Raw genomic sequence first — 19,696 nt, 5'->3', positions numbered from 1 at the left:
TGGCCCTGGAAGAAGACAAACTTTTAACTCTTGCTTTGGCCCTGGCTAATTCTATCCTTTCCGCCAGGCCCTTCCCACCATGGCCTCAGACTCTAATTCAGGCTATCAGGGCCAACAAAATCCCCAAGGACTCTGCCCCACGGTCATAGAGGCAGAAAGTGGCACCAGCATCTGCTTGCCACGTTTCCAAACAGCAATCCGGGGCTGTGGCAGGTCTTCATCTCAAGGTTGCCTGGTAACAGCTTTGGCATTCTGATGGAAAAAAAAAGTGGCAGCACCAGACAGCAGTCATAGGGTTTAGATGAGGGGGGTGGGCCTCTAGAGTGGGGCCTGTGGCCGGGGCCAGGGCTGGTGCAGGCAGAGCCAGCCCCTTTGCCCCATTGTGGAGTGCCAGCAATGGGCTCAGCCTGGCCCAGTGGACCTCAGTGGGAATGGTAGGCTTGGGAGGCAGGTGCAGCAAGCTCAGGCCTGCAGGAGGGCACCCAACCTGGCATCTGCCCCTTCCCACCCCCTTCCCTACACCTGCAGCTGGCGCCTTCCACCCAGTGAACCACAGCCAGTGCTGCCTCTCATTAGGTGATGATTTTACATTAATTACCTTAATTAAGCGGCACTGAGTGCTAATGGCTGGGGGGGGAGGGGTTTGTGTGTGGCTGCTCCTAATTACCCAGAGCGAGGGGCACAAGGCTTGGCAGAGCAGGAGTAAATGGTTACAGAAAGAAGGGAAGGGGCCCACCGGTGGTGGAAGAGGGTCCCCCTCTTCTGGATCTGGCTCAGAGACCTGGACCTGACATCCCCAGGACAGGTATAGTTGGCTCCAGGCCCAGATCCAGGGGCTTTGGGATGGATGGGGCAGGCCTAGAGCTGGGAAGAGGGAGCACAGCCCTGTTTCTTGGGCTCCTCCTCTGCCCCCTTCCCTGTGCTCCTCAGTCACCTGTCCAATTCCCTCCTTCACCTCCATTCCGTCTCCAGACTCAGGCCACTGTAACCTCCTTCCTTCCTTCCTCCATCCATTTGTGCATTGTCCCTGGAGCCAGTCCATGGAGACCCCATGCTGGGCCCTGTCCTCCAAGGTACCCCTCAAGGAGCTCACAGTCCAGCTGGGCATGTGGCCAGCTATTAACAGACTCATAGGACGAGGCATGAGAAGAGAAGTCACAGAGAAAGTGACACCAAGCGCGAGTCCTGGGAAGGGATAGTAGGATGACTCTTTTGGGCAGAGGGATGAGCACGCACAACTGGGGTTTGTGGGGAGGGCAGGCTCATCCCATCCAGTTAGCTGCAAGCTTCTCAGTGCGAAGGGGGCTAGACAACAAGGAAGGGAGTGGCTAGACACTGGTTAGAGGGACTGGCCTTGATTCAGAGGCCTCTGGGAAGGTGTGGAGGGAAGAATTGATTTCATATGGGAAAAATGACTGCAATTGGAGGGGTGCCCAGCTGGCTTAGTCAGTAGAACGTGTGACTCTTGATCCCTGGGTCATGAGTTCAAGTCCCATCTTGGGTGTAAGAACTTACTTAAGTAAAATAAAATAAGGGGCACCTGGGTGGCTCAGCTGGTTAAGCGTCTAGCTCTTGATTTCGGTTCAGGTCATGATCTCGGGATCATGAAACGGAGGCCTGCATTTGGCTCCATGTTCAGCGGGGAGTCTGCATGTGGAGTCTCTCTCCTGTCTGATCCTCTCCCTGCCCGGCTTGTGCTCTCTCTCTCTCTCTCAAATAAATAAATCTTTAAAAATAAAATAAAATAGGGCAGCCCATGTGGCTCAGCGGTTTAGCGCCACCTTCAGCCCAGGGTGTGATCCTGGAAACCCCAGATCAAGCTGGGCTCCCTGCATACAGTCTGCTTCTCCCTCTGTCTGTGTCTCTGCCTCTCTCTCTGTGCGCGTCTCTTGTGAATAAATAAATAAAATCTTTTAAAAAAATAAAATAGCAAAGTGACTGCAGTGGAGGTGGAGGGCAGTGGGGGCAAGCATGAGTGGGGTGACTAGTGAGGCAACCACGGCATCACTGGGGGAGGGATGATGGAGGCTGGAATATGTGGTGGTTGTGGGATGGAGGGGAGAAGCAGGCAGATCTGAGTTTTGGAGAGTGCCATGATAGTACATAGGCATGAGCTGACAGGACGCAGGGAAGAGGGAGAAAGAAGGCCCAAGTCGACCTCCCCATGCATGCTCCAGGCACCATCCACATTGCACAGCGGTGGCCCTGTTCTATGTCTCTGATGGGTTAGGGTCCATCTCTGAGGTCAGGAGTGGTGTGGCAAGCAGGTTTGGGGGAACAAAAGGTGAGAGTTGGCTTTGAGATATGCGAAGGTGGAAGAGCCTATGTTATATCCATGAGGACCTACAGGCTCTCAGGTTTGAGGATTAAGAGACAGTCTTAATCCCAAGGGAGAGATGAGATGGCCCAGGGAGGCAGGGGGCAGGAGGTTAGGGCTGTGGGCCTGACTTGCCCACTAGCTAGTTCTCTCTGCTGGTGCACCGTGTCTATCTTCCCCACCTTTGCACCCCAGGAGCCAGCATGAGGCCTGGCCCAGGGGAGTATTTGCTGAAGGAATGAGTGAGTGGATAAGTCAGCCAATGAGGCCCCATGGCCTTTTCAGGCCCAACCATGCAGCCCTGCATTCTCATTCCTCAGCCACATAAATTCAGACACTCCCCTACTCCCCTACTCAACCAAGAGTAGAGCCCCTCCTCAAGCTCTCCTGAGCTCCTGGTGGAAAGAGCATGGGCTCGCCTGGCCCTCTTGCAGCCCCTCTCAGCTGAGGGCATGGAGGGGTAGGAACAGTAGCTTTTCACTCTCTGGTATGGACGGCAGAGGCTGGCCAAGTTTTAGGTCCAGCCCTGGTTCTAGGCCGACTGATGCCCCTAAGCATCCCCACCTCCCCCAGTAGCCAGCATCCTTCTGGAAAAATAACATATTAGCCCCAGCTTTGTCCCTGTGGGATCCAGGTCACTTACCCTGATTTCTACACCGTAGCCAGGGTAGACGGAAATGTAGTAGAAACAGTCCAGGCCGACATCAGTAGGTGAGCTGGGGGCCACGGGGGAGTCCAGAGAGCCCTCTGGGCCAGAGAAATTCCAGCTACAAGGGCCTGGGAGGCAGGAGGAAAGACAAGGCTAAGCCCAGCTCTGGTGCTGTTGGTTCAACCAACGCTGACCCGTGTATGCATGCATGTGCATGAATGCATGTGTGTGTGTGTATGTGTAGTGAAGCCTTGCTCTTGGGGAGTCTACTTCCCTGTTGAAAGAAGGGGACCACCTTTTCTCGAGTACCTATGTGTAATCTTATCTAAGTCCTCACAATGGCTCAATGAGGTGTGTCTTATCACCATTTTCCAGATGAGGCTCAGGGTGGTTCAGCAAAATTTCTAGGGTCTGTTGTAGTTATTTCCAATGAGAATTTTAACCTAGGCTATCTGGTTCCCATCCCATGCCTCCTGCAGGCTGGCCCTTGGTGCCAAAAGGCAAGGCAGGCTGACACAGTAACAGAGACAGAGTATTTTAGGGGCCCGCAGTTCCCCCATCCCCATTTGTAGATCTGCAAGCCAGCAAGTAGCTGACCTGGTGGCTGGACCGTGGTGATGGTGGTGGTGATGATGGTGGTGGTGGTCTCCTCGTCATCCCCCGAAGCTGTAGAGGTGGTGATGGTTCCCTCCATCCCAAGCCCCATGATCTGAGACTTGACCTCTGGAGCCCATGGCCTGCCCATATCTCCAGGACCCTCTTGGGTTGGAGTCCATGCTCTGGTAGGGGGTGTGGTACTGGGCCTTTCCCCTGGGCCCAGGGTAGGCACTGGAGGTAAGGGAGCTGTGCTATGAAGCACAGGGGGCTCTGACTCTAAGCTCCAGGGTCTTTCTCTGGACTGGGGCTGAGTGGGTGCTGCTGCCATGGCTGGTGTGGGGCTGGTGAAGACAGGGCGGCTGTCCTGGTTGGCCAGGCGGGGAAGGGGACTTGGGGTGAGTGGTGTAGGTGGGTCAGGCTGAAAGGGCAGTGCTGGCCTCAGCCCCTCCTCGCTGCCCTCTAGCCCTTCTTGTAGGAATTCCTCGAGCAGTGGGTGGTGGTTGAGCAGCTTCAGGGTAGGGGCTGTTGTGACGAAGTGGACACCTCGTTCTGGCTGCTCAGGTGTGGGGGCCACTGTCAGCTCCCCATCCGTCTCTTCCATTCCTGGGGCCTGCCCTTCCCCCATGGTTGGGGCCTCTGAGGAGAGTCCTGAAATAATAACGAATGATCAGAGATTCTCCCCCTGCCCTACAGTGAGCAGCATCACACCCAGTCCAGATAGTAGGAGATCTATCTCTGTTGACAGAGAGGCTTGGGGAGTGTGCTCACTGTTGAGAATCAGGAGCTATAGAACCTCAGAGCTGGAAATGAGAGGATATCACATATTTTCGGGATATCATGTGAGAGATCATTTCTGCACCAGCACCAGATATGGACACTACTAACTTATCTTTCCATTATTTCCTGCTTTTCACAGATTTGGCCTCAGAGTCCTTCTAAACACAACACTCCAGGCAGCCATGCTTGTTACCTTAGACCGACATGAGAAATAAATATTTGCCATTTCTAATTGGGGCCTTATTTTATACGTGAGGAAACAGGAATTGGCTTCAACCAGTGACTTGAAGACCTGAGGTAAGACTCTTGGCAAGAATGCCATCCCCCACCATGGAGACTTTCCTGCCTGAGGTTATAGGGCATTCAAATTCATTTTCTGTTCTCAGTGAAGCTGCAGTGAAGTCTCAGGAAATGCTTCATATATTTGGGGTTTTGTTTTAGATTCCCCAATGGGTACATGACATCTTTGTTAGGGTCCCATTATGTCCCATTTCTCTCACTTATCAGAAAATCATCTCTTTTATCCATTTGTTTTTGTTTTTGTTTTGTTTTTGTTTTTGTTTTAAATCCTTTTAGAACAGTGATGTGAAGAGAGGGGGAAGAGCCAAGCTCTAGAGTAAAGCATGTGTGGCTTCAAATCCCAAATCCATTCCACTCTGGGGCTGTGTGACCTCAGGCAAATAACCTAAACTCTGAAACTTAGTCTACTCATCTATAAAATGGGGTTTCTTTTTTAGGATTAACTGAGATGATATTTCTTTTCCTCATTTGATCCAATCTCTCTGAATTCCCATTAGTTTTCTCTTGTTTCCCTCCCATTATCTTTCTTGTGATACTAGCCAAGGTCCATCTAGGGCAGGGTCTAAAGCAGGGATTAGTTAGGCCCAACTCATGGCAGACATTGTTAATCAGTTTTGGGTATTTCTTGCTGAGCCACATGGGACTTCAGAATCCTTCTCAACACAGTTATCCAGGCAGCCACTACTAATCAGTTAGATAGGCTATGGAAGATAAAACTTATTGCTTTTGCTGGTTTGAGATACAAATTGTTTGCTATTGATTATTTTCACTTTTTCAACCACATAGCTGACAGATGATGCATATTCTGCTTGTGGCCCACTAGGCTCTTCAGATCCTTAACTGCCAGGAAAAGGTCAATGAATTCTGGCTCCAGATTCAACTCATACAGAATTTTGCCAGCTTCGAGAAGGATGGGAGGATATTCTAATTCTAACAGCTCTCAAAATGGCTGCATGAGCACTTGACAGGAAACACAGCCAGGGCGAGTTAACAGTTTGCAAGAAGAAGGTTGGTTCCTCTGAATGTCTGATGGTGGGGCTGTCATTCCACAGGCTCACACCCACCCCATGGATTGGCAGGCATGGGGAAGTGGCAGATGGCCTACATTCTGTTCAGGAGCCCATAGCAACTCTGATGTGTCAGACAAATGGGAGGAGGGAGGAGATAGGACAGGAGAAGTGGGTGCAGGTAAGAGGGCTGGCTCTCCATTACTCTGGGTCAGAGGGGCCTTGGTGTCCCAAAGCCCTGAGAAAACAGGACAAACCCTTATCTCCTGAGATGCCCACTAAAGCAGCCCATCTGTGCCTTGGCATTCTGTGCCAGTCACTGACGATACAATGCCCAAACTAGATGCCCAGCCAGGCCCATACCCCCTGGAGCAGATGGTCTGCCAGTGCCCTGTGTCTTTTATTTGAGTCAGTAATGGAGGGTCCAGGCAGTGCCTATGTCATGCCAGGACAGGGCTACTCTCTTTGCCCACCTCCCAGATGTCACACAGTCTTTGCCAGGTGAGCTGAAACTGATCTTAGCATAGCACAAGGAAGAAGAGCCTTTCTCATCACATAGACTAAAGACTGACTCCCCTTCCTGGATTGCCCAATAAGAGATGTGGCCCGTGGCTTCCAGGCTAGGGAACTGTGGGATTCTTCACTGGGGGATGAAGGGCAAAGAGATCTTCTGTCTCAGGAAGGGACCATAGTGGGCACAGCTCCTCCCTCCGGCTGCCAGGTAGGTGCTGGGCAATGGAGCAGAGCTAATGGGCACCTCCCGTCACTGTCGATTGCACTGATTGTGTTATCTTGGGGGACTGAGCACTTGGTTAAATGGGATCAAGACAGCATATCAAACAAGCAAATTGATTCCGTAATCAGCTGCCACTTGGTCCCAGAGGATGCTACCCACTGTCAGAGAGGGTAAGACAATTTCCGGGAGACAAGCCATTTCTGGGGAGAGGGCATCTCCAGATCTCCTGGATGACTCTGATGGAAGCCTGAGGCCTTGTGACCTACCCTCCCTACCACCAGATTTCTCAGGGTCTCTGCCTGGGCTGAGTTCAAAGGTGCAGAGATTGACAGAAGGGAGTGTGTGATGCAGGGCATAGGGAACAGGGGTGTCAGGGACCCACATGCTCAGTCTCATCAGGTACCTACTGTTTGCCAGACACTGAGTCAGGCTGTTCCCAGATCTTGTATTATTAAATTGATGCTACAATTCTGAGAGATGGGAATTACAAAGAAGCCAAAGCCTAGAGAGCTGGGGTGAGGACTCGCTCAGTCACACAGTGATGGAGCTGGGATTTGAACTTATGCCCATCTGGCTTCAAAGCCTTAGTCTTCCCAGGATACTAGCCTGCCTCACAGGAGAGTGGAGCTATCCAGTAAAGAAGTCTCTAGATAGCCAAGGAGACTAAGGCTCAGAGAGAGAATGGACTTGTCCAAGGTCTCATGCAGTTTGGAAGTAGAGCTGGCATCTGGAACCTGAGTTGAGCCTGAGCTGCTCTGGACCTTCAGGAAGCCTTCTGGGTGGGACCGAGAGAGCACCCACCTCATGCCCAAAGCATATCTGAGTCTGGACCCCAAACCAGAAATCAATAACACTGGTTTCTCTGGACAGGGGCACTGTGTCCCACATACCTGGGTTCAAGTGTTAGTTCCGCCTCTTAAATCTCACTTGAGCCCAGCAAATTGCCTCTCAGAATTTTTGTGTTCGCTGCTGTAAAATGGGCACATTGGATGGGTTTTCAGAGAATCTTACTGCTCTAAATTTTAGTTTTGAGGGAAGCATTGAGGGAGAGGCCACAGAGTGGAGGCCAGGCAGCCCCCACCCACTCCTGGCAGGGCAACACTGAGGAGAGGCTGGACCAGGACCAGGCTTCTCCTCTCTGAGGGAACATGTTCCCTAGTGGGTGGCAGTGTGTGTGACCCTGAGAATGTCAGCATCCTCATCTGTTAAATGAGGATATTACTACACTAGTCATGCAAAGGGCAGCTGCCTCCAAGGTCTGCCTGGAGGAGGTGGACAGGTCCCCCAAATCCCCACCTGTCTCCTCCAACTGGTGCCAGACTGCAGGAATGCACTCTCCTGGCTGCCCCTCTCTCCTCTCCTCGGGAAAGGACGCAGGGCCCAGGGCTTCTTCCCTGTAGAGGGCTGGGTCCGGGAAACCCCCCTCTCCTCCCCTCACCCGCCATCCCCTCCTCCTCGGAGCCCCGGAGCTCCCCAGCAGCACCCCCGCCCTGGTGTGGCCCTGCCTCCGCCTAGGCCCTCCCCCCGCATTAGCTCTTAAGCTATGCAAATAGACATCGGAGGGAGCCCTGTTTAAAGTATTTAGACGAAATGAAAAAAGGCTTTCATCGGCACTAATGAGCCATTCAGGATGCCTCCCCGGTGGATTCTCTCCCGCTCCTGCCTCCCAGCCCGAGCGTCCCTCTTCTCCTCTTCCCCCACCCCCCACCATGGCCCCTCTAGGGATTGGAGGCCCCTCCCCACCAGGCCCAGACGAGGCCTCCCGGGGAAGGCCACCTGCCCTGCCCTCTCCTCCCCAGGGCCCAGCTTGGTAAGGGTAGAGATGAGAGTCCTCTGCTCCACCCTGAACGCCCCGGATTGGATGGGGGTAGGGGGTGGATGGGGGTCAGGGAGTCCTCTAGCCTCTGTTTAGCGGAAGCCTGAACACTGGGGACTTTTCTTCATAACATCCAACTAGGTAAGTGTTATCATTCCTGTCTTATAGATGGGAAAACTGAGGCTCACTGAGACCCAAGAGGCAGCTGGTGGACTGTGGAGCTGGAATTGGTCTGTGGAGGCAGTGATGAAGGACTGGGGTCATTATGAAGTGGCCCTGCCTGGGGAGACCTGCTGCACTGGGCAATAGACTCCAGATGCCACCTCAGGGCCAGCTGGGCTGCCCTATTTGGTGCTATTGTTTCTGCAAATCATCCTGCACCAGACAGCCAGAAAAACTCAGGTTTGAATCCCAAATCTACACCTCACGGGTTCTGTGACTGGGGCAGGGGACTGCCCACTTGGGCCTCTGTTTCTCCATCTGTGGAGTGGGGACATTTGGGTTTGGTGAGGGCCATCTAGAGACTGGCCTATGCTCACATCTGCCAGCCCCACCCCATCCTCTGTGAAGGCAGAAGGGCCTCTGTCACTCTGATAACTATCTTCCTGCAGAGGTGCCAGGCATTCCCACTCCAGGGCCACAGCTGCTAGCCTCCTAAGGATGAAGCCAAAGCCAGCACAGGGAGGGGTGCCCAAAGTTCTGAGATGAGGCCAGCCTTGATCCCTACCTTGTAGTAGCACCAGCTCTCAGCTGGGGTTGTGAGGGGGCAGGGAGGAGGACAGCAGGTGGGTATAGGGGGAGTCTGGGGATACAGTGGGCTGGGAGCCCACCCCTCTGGGTTCTGGAGGTTAAGCTGGCCCAGCATAAGAATGAGAATTTAATGCGATACATTTATTATCCCATAAAAGTTAATGAGTTTATTCTGGAGGTTTCCTGGCCCCTTTCAAGTTTTAATAGGGGATTAGTGAGGGCCTGGCCCCTGCAGGCCCTCATTATCCCAGAGCCCAAGGGAGGGAAGAGAGGTCCTGGGAGTGAGAGTGCTTGAGCTCCCCAGAGCCAGAGACTGGTCTCCATAGTTACAGTACCCTGGGCCCAAGTCTGCCCCTGAAATAAGAGGCCCTAGCTAGAGGCTAGCAGGGCCACCTAGGGCCCCTGAGGCCTGAGGTCCAATTCTAGAGGCTTCTGATTCCATGTGCTACTGTAGTAATTACCACACAGTATCCCTGCATCTGAGGTAGGTTTCCTGTTATCTGACTACTTGTACCAACAGGAAAGGCAACATACTCCCTGTATGACAAATGGGGAAACTGAGGCCCAAAGCTGGGGTGTGGCTTCTCTAAGGTCACCCAGAATATATGGCAGAGCCTGAATGAACACATTCTACCTTTTGTGGTCTGGAGCCAAGGCAACTGGGGCAGGTGTCAGCTGCCAGTACTCAGTGCTCACTGTGTGCCCAGCATGTGCTCTATGCCTTCACATGCCACTCTTATCCCCTCCCTTACTCTACCAAGCTTTGGGTCATTATCCCCAAAGATAAAGACATTTGGGGCCAGAACAGCTAAGTAACTTATCCAAGGTCTCATGGCTGAAGAATGGCAAGCCTGGGACTAGAACCCAGAGCTGGATAGCTCCATCGCTCAGCTCTGTCCACTGCCTTCACTGGGGCCTCCTGACTGTCCCTCCAGCAGCCTGGCCACACTATGCTAGGGCACTTATACTGGGAACCCTGGCAGCTTGGGGTGATGGGGAAGGAAGTCTTGGTGGTGTCTTGCAGGGGCATGGTTGGAGTGGGCATAGAGATACACTCAAAGGGATCTTCTCTGCCAGAACAAATGCTTTCCTCCTCCTGCCCCATTTACTCAGTGTTCCTTTATCTCTTTAAACCCTCCCCATCCTACTAGCCCCAGCTCCTATACCCCTTCTGGGGAGCCATCACTGCTGGCCCAATGAGTGACAATAGCTCCCTCCTCTGACCTCCTGGGGACACCTCCTGGTGGGCCCTCAGGACATGTACTACTTGTGTCTGTGGGCAAGGATCCAGCATGAGGCACCTCTCTTTCCACGTCTCTGCCCACAAATACTGACCCCTGGTACTTGGCACAGTGAAGGGTGGGCTCAAGGATTCTGCCTATCTGCACACTTGGAAGGCTCCCTTCTCCCCAAAGTGCCTGGCCCTTGTCCAGTAGGGGTGGGCAGGGGAGGGCAGAGGCGGGCAGGGGCGGGTTCTACAGGGAAAGGATGGGCAGCCAGCCCTTGGCAGTTCCCCAGCACAGCCTCAACTGGCAATCCATGAAGAGTATCTGTCAGCACAGATAGTGCTCTGGGTCCCTGACCCCAGACTACCCTCTTTTTCTCTGCAACTGACCACCCTCCCCATCACACCCTTCTACTATCCTTTCTTGGTCAACTCCAAGACTTGACTGCAGTCCAGTCAAGTCCGGAGGACAGATATGAATGAGGGCACTTCCTCCTGGCTAGGCTCCAGGCAAGGAAGTTGCTGATCCCTAGAATCTGAGCCCATGTGAACTACTCACTCCCCCTCTTATGCAGGAGGAAACTGAGTCAAAAAGGCTTTCCAGGGACGCCTGTGTAGCTTAATGGTTGAGCACCTGCCTTCAGCCCAGGGCATGATCCTAGGGTCCCAGGATGGAGTCCCACATTGGGCTCCCTGCATGGAGCCTGCCTCTCTCTCTCTCAGTGTGTCTTTCATGAATAAATAAATGAAATAAAAACAAAAAACACAAAACAAAACAAAACAAAACAAACAAAACAAAAAGGCTTTCCAGGTCACACAGCAGACTTGGGGCAGGGCCGGGACTCAGGATGTTGGGACTCAGAGAACATCTTGCCCAATTGCTCTGAAGAGTAAACTCTCTAAAACTTACAGGGCTGTATACCATCTGTGGCAAACCTCCAGGGACAGAGAGTTCACTTTTCCTGAGCTGCTGGGGGCAGCTTTGTCCCTCACTATCCTGGGTTGGGGTGGTGGATAATCCTGAGCTTTGGCAACTCAGGGTTGGGGTCTTCTTGTCAGATGGAGAGAGCCGGGGTGGGGATAGGTAGTGGCCCCCTGCCAGGAGTCAGCCCGCCTGGTCCTGGTCCAGCCCCTCACAGGCTGGGTTTCCTTACACAAATCACTTCCTGAACCTGAGCCTCCAATTCCTCACTGGTAAAATGGGAAAAGTATCTGAGGGCCCTGCCAGCTCTCACCTTCCAGGATCCAGTGAGTCACAAAGGACCTTGTGAATAAAACTATGGAATGCTACTGTTGACTGAGAACTTATCACCTGCACAGCACCACTCGAAGCACTTTACTGGAATTAACTCATTGAATTCTCATTATAACTCTATGAGATATGAACTTTTATTATTCTATTTATAGATGGAGAAACTGGGACCCAGGGAGTGCAGTTTCCAAGACTACTAATTTGAATGTATCAGATTCAAACCCGGGGGTGGTCCAGCCCGGAGCAGTGCTCTTGATAGAACTTTTTATGATGAGGGAAACATTTTATATCTGCATGTCCAATATGATAGCCAGTAGCCACTCATGGATATTGAGCACTTGAAATGAAGACTGAGAAACTGAGTTTTAAATTTTAATTCATGTTAATGAATTTACATTTAAATGGCCACATGTGGTTAAGGCTACCATAATGGAAGTGTAGCTCACACCTGACCTCTTGTAGTATTCACTGCCTCTCAGCAGGAAAGAGCCTAAAGCAGGGGTCTCAGAGAAGAGTTAAGATGGCATGGCAGTATTTGTTTCCCTCCTTTGAGTCTGGAAAACTGGGGACTGGGGTTGGGCAGGAGAAATGACAAGGAACCCTGGTACTCTTTAGATTTTTCATAAGGGTCTTATGAGAACTGGGCCTATCACCACTCACCCCCTTGGGAAGGATGAGTGCTGCCCACCGATGATGTTGGCTTCCCAACCTTGACTGAGCACTGGTGTTCTGAGGGGATGGGCAATTTGGGGAGTTGAGGTAGAGGCAGTTTAGGAGGACTTTGTGGGTGGCAGACAGCTAGGAAGGCTTGGCCTCCTGTGATTTGGCCCAGGATGGGGCCAGACTATGTGAATGTCCCATGACAATGCCCATTGTGATTGGTTGATTTGCTGCAACCTCAGTGCCCATTCAGGAGCACAGGGGGGCAGGGAGCCTGGCCTGCCACTCCCCGGGGCTCCTAGGGCAGCCCCAGAGCAGCTGCCTGGCCTGAAGGTCATGGCAGGGCACTCACAGTTATTGAGCACTCTCTATGGGTCAGGCGTGGGCCTCCCAGAGAGTTGTCTTCCACTCAGATCAGCAGCTCTCCATGCTTGGAATCAGTATTTTCCACTTTACATGGGAAGGAACCAAGACTGAGAAGCAAAGTAAATTATCCTAGTTCATACTGGAAGAAAATGGCAAATAAGGGGTTTGAATCGGGTTTGCATGGTCCATAGCCTGGGCTCAAAATTTCTGCCACACTGAGCTGCTGCTTTCTGTGAGCATGTGTGTGTGCATGTGTGAGTATGTGGATCCATGGGTATATGTGAGCATGTGCACACAGGTCCAAACACATGCATGGGCCACAAGTCGCTACCATTTGTCCTTGCCCATGGATGCCACACCCTGCAACCTGACTTCATACAGTCCTCAAGCCCAAAAAAGGCACTGCTCCCAGAAGGGCTGTACTTTTCTCCAAGGGCGCTGCTGTGCTCCCTCCTTTTCACTCTGCCCCCTTCTTGGACCCTTACTTGACCCTTCCCAGGGCCCTGTGGCCTGGACAGTCTCTCAGGCCCTGGGTACACAGGGGAGGGGGGGTGGGAATAGGGCTCTGGAACGCGGTGGGGCCAACTCCCTTCTCTTCTCCCCACTGCACCCTACCTCCTTTGAGGCTATATGACCAGGGGCCCAGGGTAGAGGGAGCTCCCAGCTAACTGCCATGTTCTCTGCTTTCCAATTTAAAATCTAATATGGTCTCACCACTGCAGAGCTGGGGGCTGGAGAAGTGATTAATGAGGCCTCTGCTACAGCATCACCTGCTGCGTGCTCCACCTTCCCCTGCAGCCCTGCGTTCCCCTCTCCTGCTTGCCTGCTGGCCCTGGGAACCTGGGGGCCCTAGCTCTGCCTGCCCACAGTTCCTGGAGCTTGGGCAAGTGGCACAGGACTGGGGTCCCCAAGGGAAAGGGTAGGAGTGGCTTTGGAGTGGGGGCAGTAGAATTGACCCTTACCCCTGGAGCAGACTGGAGGAGTGGGAGGAACAGCAGGGGTCCCTGTGGCATCACCTCCCTCACCAGCCTGTTAACCAGTCAATCTGTCATGCTCCACCCCAATTACACCAACTCAAAGTAGTGTGGCCAGGGCAGGGAAGGGACTTGGCACTGAGCTGGGTGCTCAGGTCAGCCCTCCCCCAGCACTAATTCTCCAATCACCACCTTGTCAGCAGCAGGAATATATTTCTCTGAATGAAAAACTTTAAGAATGTTAGGTGGGACAAGGAAGGCTGTAAGGGCAGGGATTGGATTCTCCCTGGTGCCAGGATCAGGACCAACTCAGGCAGCCCAGTGCTGAAGTTGGGCAACTGGAGTTGATCTAGGGAGGAGCAACCATCCCCTCCATTCTCTGCCCTTGCCTTACTCCAGGTACCTACCATGGACAGTTCCTCCCAGCCATCCCACCCTGCAAGACAGGGCCACAGGGTGCCAGGGCCCCAGAGTAGGTAGCTTCCAAGTCCCAGACTGGCATCTCTGGGCTGCTGCCCCCTCCTAGCCCGCATCCTGAAGTTCAAAAACCAATACAATTGGGATTACTCCCAGTGCTTGTGTTTGCTGCTGAGCTGAATTAACAGCAGGGTAGCCCTAAGATTCTGGGGCCTCTAAGTCACATGAAGGGGCTTCTTCTGTGTACCAGGGCCAAAGTCCCCTCCCAGACCTGTGATTTTTGCCCTGTGGCTGCTTTTGTCAGCTGCATCTGAGAGGAGATGGATTGGGGGATTTGGCTAGGGATGGAGGGTGCTGAACCCAGATCCCTGGGCTGCCCTGGTTGGTGTATGCTGTGGCCACTCTCTGCCTATGGAGTCACTAGAGTATTTGTTCTTAGCTGTGAGGCAGAGGAGCCTGGTGATGCCTTGTCAGAACCCTGATCCCAGCATGAAAGTAGCTCTCCACTGACAGGCTGTGTGACCTTGAACTTGTCTTGCCTTCTCTGGATATGGCTGGTTTTTCATACAGTATTCAGGTTCTGGCTTCTTAGAGTCTTTGGGTAGGTTTGGTGGAGAGTCACAGTCCTGTCTTTATGGGTGGTACCCAAACTCAGGAGCTGTTGGAGCCCCTTGGTTGGTGGTAAAGGTGAAGGTGGGGGACTGGCAGTGTGGAGCACTGTGCTCTTTTGACTTATCACTTTCCTTTGGTATGGCAGTGGACCCTGGTCTCCTCACATCTATCTGTTGGCCAGTATTTGCTAAGCACTTGGAAGGCTAGGCTGTATGTATGTATGTACATGTGTGAGTACATATAATGTATCTATATGTGCATGTATGTGCATGCATGTGTGTGTGTGGGAACAACCAGGGAGGTGGAGGACGGAAGTGTGAGAAGAGAACCTAGGGAGGGATTGAATATTTTTGAGCACTTATGGTGTGCCAGGGTCTGCTGGCCTATTCAGCTGCACTACTTGATTAATCCTCCCCATCCCATAGTTAGAGAACAAGACAGCTGTGGGAAGTGGTCTAGCTGGGCCCCGAAGCTGACCTGGGGCTACATCTGCCCTGATAAACTCAAGAGACAGATGAAAACAGATATAGGAACAAAGGGCCTCAGAAAGCAAGGGTATCCAGAGCCTAGAGGGCATCCACTCTGAGGAAGCCAGAACTGCCTACCTGCTCAGTCCTCCAGATCATACCCTTTGGACTGCTGTAGCCTACCCCCTTCCAGCTGGTGCCAGTTTCCAGAGCATCTGGGGCAGTGGTGGGGAGGGACCCAGGCGTCCCAAGAGTCTAGGGCTGAAACCTCTTTGGGAAGTGCCATGATAGTACCAGAGGTACCTAGAGGTGGAGTGTCATCTCATCCAGGTGTGCTCCCTCCATTGAACTTCCTGATACTTTGAGCCCTTCTGACTCTCCAGCTTCTATGGGGAAGACCTAGGAGCTCCTGCCTTACTTCCAAACAGCTTCAGGAAGAGTCACTGGGGCCTGGACTCTCAGAAACTTGGGGAGAAGGTATGAAGAGAACAGCCTGGGACCTTCTTCCAGGCCCAAGCAGGTGGGATGGAGCCTGATCTGCCCCAGAGTATAGGCCCTGCACCTATGGACAAGTCCACGCTCCCCTTGCCTCCACAGCCTTGTAGGACTGAGGAGAGAGGGCTTTACCCACCCAGCATTCTACACTGTGAGGCTCCTCAGGCTCTGCCTATCCTCCCCACTTCCCCAGCAAGCCTGAGTGGGGGAGGGGAGGGGTGCAGAGCTGCCAAAAATAGCAGCAGCAGTTCCAGCTATAAGTCTCCTCGAGGGGTCAATGGAGCCCAAAGTTGGGGAGGAAAAGGATGGAGGGAGCTACAGGGAGGGGGAAACACCACCCTCAGCTGAGACCTGCTATGCCTACACTCAGGGCCACAGTCCCAAGGGTGCAGGGATAGAAGTACCCAGGTATGCAGGGACATACAAACGCCAAGGGAAAAATGGACAAGCCAGGTAGAGATGCACACAGACAGGGCTCTTTTCATATCTGGGACTTTTCTTCCCAAGACTCAGAAATACCAGATAGACCCAGGTGCACAGCCCCCATCCCTTCAGACTTCCCTCTTGTCCCAACCTTGTTTTGACCTCCAAGGACCCTACCAGGTTGGGTGTATGATTGCTTTGAATTGAGAGGGCTAAGTCCTCCTTCCCTATCCCCTCTAGTCTTGTCTGTTTGAGGCCCTTCCCTACCCTGGGGATACAGGTGCATCAAGGATACAGGTGCAGTAGAGACCAGACTCAGGGTACCACCCAGGTGGCTAGAGTCTCAGGAACACCACGTCAATCTAAGCAGCAGTTCTCTTCCCTGACCTGACTGGCAGGCCAAAGGGAAGATGGGATGGAGGTGGCTGGACCCAGCTGGGCACAGCTAGGGCTCTAGTAGGGGATGGGCAAGAAGTGAATGGGAAATGAGGGAAGGGGACAAGGGGAGGCTAGATAAATAAATGCTCTAATGACCTCTCTCAGGCATGCCTTGTTTCATCCCACCTTCATGCATTTGCCTGGAGATGCCAGAGGCTCTTCTGTCCTCAAAAGAAGGTGACTCTCTTTCCCCCATTTCCTCTAACCAGCCAGAAAATAGGGCCTCATGACAGAAGGAGACCTGCCAGCTGCCAGACCAGATGTTTCAAATCACTAACACATCCCCTTGCTAAATGTAAATGATGTCTAAGACAGTGTCCATGGGAGCAACAAGCAAGGGTCAAAGGCCCTTAGAAGCACCCTGAATCCAACCGTCATACCTCTGTACTGCTAACCTTCATACCTACTGTACAGCTGGTGCTCACTCTCCATCCCTGCCTTTGACAGTTCAGCACTGGGCTCTTCCACTGACAATCTGAAAATCAGCCCCTCTTGGTACTAGACAGCTCTGGCTATTGAAGGACCACCACCCCAAGTGAGGCTTTTGGTTTCCTTCCATCACCACCCCCTCTGATTTCCTTTGATCTCGATGCTGTTCAATGAAAGAGGTAGGATGGGCAGCATGAATCCCCAAGGAGACTGAGGCACAGGAAAGGGACATGATTTGCACAAGCTCAGCCAGCCAGCAAGAGCCAGGACTGGGTTTAAGTCCTGGAGGTCCTGGTTCCCTGATGAACACTCTTCTATTCTTCCTTAGCTGATGCCCCTTCTTCCCTGAGGCACGAGTTGGCTCTCCACACTGCCCGATAGCCCCCCTCTCAGGCTCTGGGACTCCCTAGGCACCTGCTGGTTGATGGGACCCAGGCCAGACACTCAGCAGGTGGCTGCCTGGGGGACAAAGGAGCTGGTGCTCAGCTGCTGGGCTGGCAGGGAGGGAAAGCTGTGGGGGGTGGGGTGGAGGGATCTGGTCTAGGAGTGGGGAGAGGCAGGGTCTGCTTCTGTGACGTTAATAAGGAGCAAGAATGCAAAGGGGGATAAAACAACATGCAAATGAGCATCTGTGTAGGAGTGCTTAGTGGTTTAGGCAATTTTCATAGGGGCTATCCTCTCTGTCCTTCCAGCCCAATGACCAGCAGGGAGGAGGGTCCTGGGGGTAGAGAGAGGAGCCTGTGGGGAGAGAATGAGTGGGGGACCAAGGAGATGGTGAGGTTGATGCCAGGGTGTCAAGATTCTGGCTGGGACCCTAGAGACTGCATGAGGTGGGGCCCGGGCAGGAAGAGACCCACCGCTTGCATTCTGCAGCACAGAACTGGACTTGTTGCCAGGAGCGGCCCTGCAACTGCTCTGTTTGGGGGTTAGGGACACCTAGTCACAGCAAAGATGGGAAAAGTTATGATGGAGGGTACCACAATGGCCTGGCCCAGGGATTCCATTTTTTTTAAAGATTTTTTATTTATTCATTCATAGAGACACAGAGAGAGAGGCACAGAGAGAAGCAGGCTCCATGAAGAGAGCCCGGCATGGGACTCGATCCTGGGTCTCCAGGATCACGCCCTGGACTGCAGGCAGCGCTAAACTGCTGCGCCACCGGAGCTGCCCTGGCCCAGGGATTCCAGAGGCTTACTGGACCCCCAAAGACCAAAAAGGTGAGCCCTCTAGCCTCAGACAAGAAACTGACCCAGAGCAATCCCTGGCTAGGAATCTCCTGTGCTTTCAAAGACCAAGTGGTTGGATCACATACATAGATGCTGTTTGGCATCTCATTTGTATCTCATTTAATTAAAATCAGAGGGTCCAGGTCTAACTTTGGAGGCAGTCAGAATTGAGCTTATTAGAAGGCATCTCCCTCTCCAAACTGGGTTCCTTTAGGATGATGATTATGTTGTATTCTTGCCTATCAAAGCACCTGATAGGGGCTGAATAGAGGGTTGTTGAATGGAGAATGGATGAGTGGATGAAGGATTGTCAGGCTAAGTTCCTAAGGGGAGGCATTTAGCTTTTAGAGAACAGAGAGCCCTCTGGGCTGATCAGGAAAAGAGAGGGTGAGAGAACTGAAATAAGGAGAGGGACACAGGATGGCATTCCAGAAATGGAAAAATGGCTGAGCAAATACTCAGAGGTTGGTCCAAACAACGCATGCGTGGATTTAAGGTTCACCCTAGCATCTTGGCCTGGTCTCTCTGTTGCCTCCCTTCCCATGACCACTCAGTTTCTTCTCATCTCCTGGCAGAGTCCCTTATCCCTGCTGGGCCCAGCCAGGACCTCTCACCCCCTCCCCTTCCCGCCAGCCTGCCTGCCAGCAAGGCTGCAGACTCTGTAGCTGGAGACCAGGATTGTTGTTGAAGAAGCGGCAGGTTTGTTTGCTCCAGAGCCTGCTGAGAAATCTCAACAATCGATGACCAACAACACTGCTGGCGGCTGCAGCATCGATCTTCCCTCCCAGGGCTGGCAGCTGGGTGGCAGGTAGGCAGGTGGAGGGAAGCTGGGGCAGGCTTGGCACCTGGCCCTGTCTAGGAGATGAGTTGAGCTTCAGGCAAGTTTGGGCTTTCCTGCCTGGGGGTTGTGGGATGGTGGTGGTACTGGGCCTCAGCAGGGGGTACTTGGGGGTAGGGTGGGGCAGCCCAGAGGCTAAGACAGGATTGACTGGTCTTCTCATCCAACAAGGAATGACAAGGTCTTCTCATTCCCAAATGCTGGAAGAATGAGTCACTCAAGGTCACGGACTTCTGAGCCAAGACCAAGATTCACTTGACTCCCAGCTTCATACTCTGTCCTGGTCTCCCAGTGTCAGAGAATGTTTTATTCCTTGCCACTAAGAACTGAGCAAGATAAAATGTCCCTAATCTACAGCAGTGAGGACTGAGGGTAGATATCAGGAAGATAAGTCACTGTCATCATCAGAAATGGGCCAGAAGAAAGGTGCCATTTATGGGTCTCCGTGACAACATGGGCTTCAACTTGACCTATAAAATGCAGATAGTAGCTGCTATCTAGAGTATGGAAAGCGGGGATCCCTGGGTGGCTCAGCAGTTTAGTGCCTGCCTTCAGCCCAGGGCGTGATCCTGGAGTCCCAGGATTGAGTCCTGCATCAGGCTCCCTGCATGGAGCCTGCTTCTCCCTCTGCCTGTGTCTCTGCCTCTCTCTCTCTCTCTCTGTGTGTGTCTCTCATGAATAAACAAATAAAAATCTTAAAAAAAAATAGAGTATGGAAAGCATTTAGCACAGTGCCTGGCACGTAGTTGGTACCTAACAAATGCTTGCTAGTATTGTTATTATAGTGATGATAATAGTGATAGTATCCTGGGTTCACATGTGCCTGTACTAAAGCTCTGCCTCTGGCTGGGGGAGCAGACACAGTGCTGTCTGTAGACAGGCTTTGCAAAATAGGCAGGCATTTTGGAGTAGCCTGCCTACTTAT

At 52.6% G+C, this 19,696-nt stretch overlaps 1 protein-coding gene and 1 long non-coding RNA gene across 8 annotated transcripts in view; one reads left to right on the top strand and one right to left on the bottom strand.

Moving 5' to 3' along the window:
• The window catches only part of SEZ6 (seizure related 6 homolog), a 45,845-nt gene that overhangs the window by 20,210 nt on the left and 5,939 nt on the right, over positions 1 to 19,696 (bottom strand). For all 5 annotated transcript variants that reach the window (XM_041724952.1, XM_041724953.1, XM_041724954.1 and 2 more), the window contains exons 2-3: positions 3,564 to 4,211; positions 2,961 to 3,094 (exon numbers count right to left, since the gene is read on the bottom strand). In XM_041724952.1, the coding sequence (XP_041580886.1) occupies positions 2,961 to 3,094; positions 3,564 to 4,211 (782 nt within the window). The remainder of the gene's footprint in view (positions 1 to 2,960; positions 3,095 to 3,563; positions 4,212 to 19,696) is intronic.
• LOC121473047 overlaps positions 1 to 19,696 on the top strand; it is a 49,593-nt gene that overhangs the window by 24,576 nt on the left and 5,321 nt on the right. For 2 of the 3 annotated variants that reach the window (XR_005983084.1, XR_005983085.1), the window contains exons 2-6: positions 4,480 to 4,637; positions 5,464 to 5,648; positions 8,368 to 8,601; positions 17,746 to 17,924; positions 18,509 to 19,407. This is a non-coding gene — a long non-coding RNA (uncharacterized LOC121473047). Of the gene's footprint in view, positions 1 to 4,479; positions 4,638 to 5,463; positions 5,649 to 8,367; positions 8,602 to 17,745; positions 17,925 to 18,508; positions 19,408 to 19,696 lie in introns of those variants that run through there. The other variant, XR_005983086.1, reaches the window with a different exon arrangement.

The sequence above is a fragment of the Vulpes lagopus genome, chromosome 12 (genome assembly GCF_018345385.1).
Source record: "Vulpes lagopus strain Blue_001 chromosome 12, ASM1834538v1, whole genome shotgun sequence".
NCBI lineage: Eukaryota > Metazoa > Chordata > Mammalia > Carnivora > Canidae > Vulpes > Vulpes lagopus.
This window is presented reverse-complemented; position numbering and strand designations above follow the sequence as displayed.